This window comes from Lactuca sativa, chromosome 6 (genome assembly GCF_002870075.4).
Source record: "Lactuca sativa cultivar Salinas chromosome 6, Lsat_Salinas_v11, whole genome shotgun sequence".
In the NCBI taxonomy this organism is placed as follows: domain Eukaryota; kingdom Viridiplantae; phylum Streptophyta; class Magnoliopsida; order Asterales; family Asteraceae; genus Lactuca; species Lactuca sativa.
The window spans coordinates 59,845,950-59,851,073 of NC_056628.2; the positions used below are offsets into that span (position 1 = coordinate 59,845,950).

The window sequence follows — 5,124 nt, forward strand, 5'->3', positions numbered from 1 at the left end:
ACTCGGCGAGTCCAATCAACTGGAAGTTGACTTTGACTAAGGAGTTGACCTTGGACCGGGGGTAAGTCAGTCTTTTGACCTAAGGGTATTTATGAGTGACTAATCTATGTTTATGGATTTATAGCCGGAGGATTACCGGTGCAGCAGTCAGACGTCTAGCAAGCAGACTTTAAGCAACTACTTTTCAAGGTGAGTTACCTTCCAGTAGCTGTGGGTCTAAGGCCACAATGTTGGCCCACCAGTAGGAGTTGTAGGTTAGATGATTGTCTTTGTGATGTCATCTAGGTTTGCTACTACCTGATATGTTATATGCTGGCATGATATTTTATATGTGATAGTGGTAGAGTTTGGTTGTTAGGACCGAAGGGTAGGTCGGACACCCCATATATGTCTGACAATATGTTCTGTTATGAATATATGATGGCATGATGTGTATTATGTGATAGCGGTAGTAGCAGGGGAATAGTCCCTGAGAATCGGTTGTGAGGACCGATGGGTAGGTCAGCACCCCATAACAGCTTGACACGGGTAGGTTGGCACCCCAGAATGGTCGTACCGGGTAGGTCGGGCACCCCAGAATCGCGCGACAGTATGATTGCTATGTGAATGTATGGTATGTGGTATGTTGGGGGAACTCACTAAGCTTCGTGCTTACAGTTTACAGTTTTGGTTTCAGGTACCTCTTCAGCTAGGGGGAAGGAGCTGGCGCGGTAGCGGCATATCACACACACACTCTTGTTTTTCCGCATTATGGATTTTCTGGGATGTACTCTAACATATTATTATGATGTGGCTGGTTTTCAGACATGAAGCATTACTATGAAACTTTTATATCGAAGTCTTTATGAATTGACCAAATTAAAAATGAAAATTTTGGCCTGTATTTTTGGGAAGTTATAACTAGAAGCTATAAAATATTTGGTGTTCTCTCTTAATGATATATTTGAATCTTTGTAGCTTCAACACAAATATTAAAGGGGATAAGAGGAGATAGTTGAAAAAATGTTGAATAGAAAAGACCACATGGTTCTAGAGGTGAGAAGAAAATAAAGAAACCAAAGAAACCAAGTGTAAAGAAAGTGAAAGAAGAAGATATGTATGATAAAGAGAAAGAACCTAACAATCAACAATAAACGCCTTAATCTAAAAACACTCATATTGGACATGAAGACGAGTCACAAAAATTAAAGAGACATGGAAAGCAAAAGATTGATGATTTTCCCTTTGACAACATGAAAGATTTTGATACAACTTCAAATGTTGAGAAAGCTTTTGATGTTGATAAAGAACTACTTGAAGGGTTGAAAAGAATTCATTTTTAATATGAATTGGAACAAAGACGAAATTTTGAATGGATACAAGAAGTTAGTAGAAAATATTAGGATGATAAAGAGATTCTAGTTAGAAAGTAGAGATAAGATTTGTAGAACCTTTAAAAGGCATTCATGATATTGATTAATAAATTATTGTAGATAAAAGTGGTCTAAAGTTTTTGATCCTTCTAACAGAGGACCACTTTTAGACCCATGTTTCCATGCATCGATCATCTTGAAATTCCAAAGTAAGAAGACCAAGAAGGACCAAATCTAGAACAATATCTAATGCCTAAAATAGCCAAGAAAGGAAAAACTAAAAAAATATGAAACTCAACAAAAATCAAAATCTATTGATACAACTCCATAGTTTAAACCAAAAGATTCCAAGGTCGAAACTCTTAAACAACCAAATGATGAATTCGATGAAGAATAATTTAAAGAAGATTTCATTCCTCAAGCATCAATCAAAATGAATTGTTATTTGATCATCCAACTACTTTGGAAGGTTGAAAATAATTGATAGAAGTCTATGGAGTCCGTGAGTAAAATATTTTTCTAAGCTTTGCTCAACCTGACGAAGTTTTATGGAGAAAATTAAATATCACTACAAGAAAAACAGCCTTTAACGACGCGCAATCAATGACACGCGCTAATAGAGGATACGCATTTGTGTGTGCCCTAAAAATCGATGTCAGTTTTCCAAAATTTGAAGGATAGAGGACACGCATTTGTGCGTGCCCTACGATTAGTGTTGAACAAAACAAAATTAAAAACACGGAGGGTGCTTATTTTAAGTGTGTGTCGTCTACAAATGTCGCTTTATATTTTTTCAACAAAACGCGCGTTTTTAAAGAGGGATCTAAAATTCTAAAATTTTGAATACCCCGCTTCTCACTCTGATCCTATGGGTCGCCTTATCTCTCGCACAGAGCCATTCTCTCCATCCTCTCTCTCTTTCTCTCTCTCTCTCTCTCTCTCTCTAACCCTAGACACAACCACTGGCCATTCACGTTCCTTCTTGCTCCATATTTTTTACCTTCGTTGGATCTATCTTCTTCTCCCCCGACGCTATCTTCTTCTTGCTCCATAAAATAAAATCGGCGACCAAAGAATCAGGCTCGCTTCTTATTTTGCTTTTCCATCTCCTACAAAAACCCTAGTTTCTATCACCGCTTCTTGTCCCTCACAAAATCTTCCATAGAACTGGCGATTTGGGGTCTGCGACTCTTCACGTTGACAATGCCCTGCTGCAACTCACGATGGGGCCCAACGGTGAAGTAATTACATAACATGGTTGACTACTCTGGCATATTTACTTTCGTATTCATCTTCTTCCTCTCTAGCTTCCCCTAAATACAAAATTAATCCCACTGTTGAATTAGTGAATTAGGGGTTAGGGTTTTGAGTGATTTGGGGAGAAGATGGTTGGCTCTAATGACCAAAAACTTCCCAGAATTAGGATTGAGAAAAGAAGATTGTGTGGAAGGAAGTTGGATTGACTACGTATTTTATTGGGCCTACTTCAACAACACAACCGAAGACACAGTGAGGTAAAGTTTACGGGTTGCAGCTACTCTTCCCCTCCATTTCTCTCTTTCTCTCTCATCTCTCATCTCTCTCGCTCTAATAAACTCCCATGTTTATTCCTTTTGAATGCTCTCTCTCTCTCTCTCTCTCTCTCTCTCTTACAAGTTTTAGATCGAGGTGCTCTCTTGTCGTCGATGTTTCTGGATGTAGTCCTTCGCATACAGGTATGATTTAGTACAAGCTTACTTTGCATCTCATAATACATCCGATAATTAATGTCTATATATCTTACATATAATAATGCATATCTTTTTTGGTGAATAGACAAAAACGGGAACTGTATTTATCTAGTGTATAACTGAAATTACTCATAAGTCATAAGTGCCCTTGTTAGAAATAACAATTGATCCCATGTGCATATAAATACATAATCTTTTTATGGATATACATCATGAATCAATATGCAAAATTGTTTCCATAATCCATATACCTCCTAAATTTTTAATTGAAATAAATGTATTGGCCATTATCTATATTACACATGCTTTTGTAGTGTTATAGAGAAATATGCCAATTTAGCTAATAGAACTTCTGAAGAACAAAGATTATTATCAATAAAGGACATCCCATACTGGTAGTTGCTGCAGATTTGAGGGGATGGAAGTAGATATATCACTGGGCACTTATTACTAGGAATCATTGAACATTGCATCACCTTCCTTTTTTGTTTATTATTCATTTATTTGTTTTTTTTTTCTGTGTAATGAAGAATGCAGGGTCTGAAGGTGAGTTTTTTTTGGCTACCAATCCTAAATTATCAGGTTCACCTCCAAGGAGGGCTCCACCAGCTGTTCCTTTTGTGGCCCCATCACCCATTATGTCAGACATAACATCACTCCCCTTTGAGGCAACAGAAGAGGATGAACCAGTTATATCCAACTCAAAATCTTTTAACTCGGGCCCAGCTCAGAATTTAACTGTTGATGACATTGATGATTTTGAGGATGATGATGATTTGGAGGAACTGAATAGTCGCAGGTATTCAAGGAGAACAATGAATGATACTGTTGATCTTGTTGTGGGTTTGCCTTCATTTGCAACAGGTAAACACAAATGATGGAAATTTTTATGAAAATATTGTATCATCTTCTGAAATTGGTGTGTTAAGTTATGTGTTTGGTCATTTCTTCAGGTATAACTGATGACGATCTTCGTGAATCTGCCTATGAAATCCTTCTGGCTGTTGCAGGAGCTTCGGGGTATCTTTTCTTTCTTTTCTGTCTTTGGCTCTGTGCATGAACTTTATTTTGTACACACACATAGTTTTAGCATTTCTTTTGAATTCCCATTTTGCTGTGATTGATTCTGTCTGGACTACAGATCTGCCAAAGTACCTTTTGACTATTATGTAATGATTGTTTAAGTAGGGGACTTATAGTGCCATCAAATGAGAAGAAAAAAGAAAAGAAATCCAAATTGTTGAAGAAGCTTGGAAGGAGTAAGAGTGAACAAGTTAAAATCAATCCCAACAATCGACTGGTTTGACTGGCCTACTGGAGACAATGCGTGTCCAGATGGAGGTACAGACTATATTTTTGTTTTATATATACACTGTTTTATATAGTAGTCTATTTTGCTTGTATGATATATGGTTTGTTTGCATGTTGGACATGATTGATGGGGACTACTGTTAGAAACCATACTGAGTTTAGGTTTGCTCTTACCAGATAGGAGTTCTATTACAGATATTACTATTAGTTATATAAAGTATATGCAACTTCCTTACAAGGGCTACTAAATGCAATGGCTGGAAAAGTGGGGAAAAGAATGGATGCTCTTATGATTACTCTCGAGTTATTATCCTGTGTTTCTCGAACCGAATTTTCTGACAAAAAAGATTACATAAGATGGCAAAAGAGACAAGTCAGTACCTTCTCTCTCCGTTTTGTTTCGTAGCCTTATCATATTATTCATGGGCATGTGTAAGTAAATTTCCAACTTTAACTAATATTGATGTAAGATGTTTGATCCAATGTTGTGTTAGTTCAGTTGAATATGTTGGAGGAAGGACTTGTGAATCACCCAGTTGTGGGATTTGGAGAATTTGGTCGCAAAGCAAGTGAAATGAGGATTCTATTGGCAAGAATTGAAGAATCTAAGGTTAAAATGAGATCTTTTTAGTTTTTACATATGCTATGCTATGCTCTGTTGCTCTCAGGTTCCATCTTTTTCTACAAATCACCTAATATTTCTACATATGACGATAATACCCTTATATAAA

The 5,124-nt window shown here is 36.9% G+C and overlaps 1 protein-coding gene across 1 annotated transcript; it reads left to right on the forward strand.

Annotated features, from left to right (window-relative positions):
* Positions 1-3,574: 3,574 nt before the first annotated feature.
* Positions 3,575-4,417, forward strand: LOC122194575 (protein unc-13 homolog). The gene is made up of 3 exons (XM_042895567.2): positions 3,575-3,946; positions 4,036-4,102; positions 4,271-4,417. Exons 1-3 carry the CDS (start codon positions 3,607-3,609, stop codon positions 4,386-4,388), a joined length of 525 nt encoding a protein of 174 aa, XP_042751501.2. The 5' UTR covers positions 3,575-3,606; the 3' UTR covers positions 4,389-4,417.
* The last annotated feature ends 707 nt before the right edge of the window (positions 4,418-5,124 follow it).

Excerpts from the sequence above, each read along its gene's own strand:
- LOC122194575 (XM_042895567.2), top strand. The coding sequence starts at position 3,607 with ATGAAGAATGCAGGGTCTGAAGGTGAGTTTTTTTTGGCTACCAATCCT. Across the intron at positions 3,947-4,035 it reads TTTGCCTTCATTTGCAACAG|GTATAACTGATGACGATCTT; the intron begins GTAAACACAAAT and ends TCATTTCTTCAG. Across the intron at positions 4,103-4,270 it reads GCTGTTGCAGGAGCTTCGGG|GGGACTTATAGTGCCATCAA; the intron begins GTATCTTTTCTT and ends TTGTTTAAGTAG.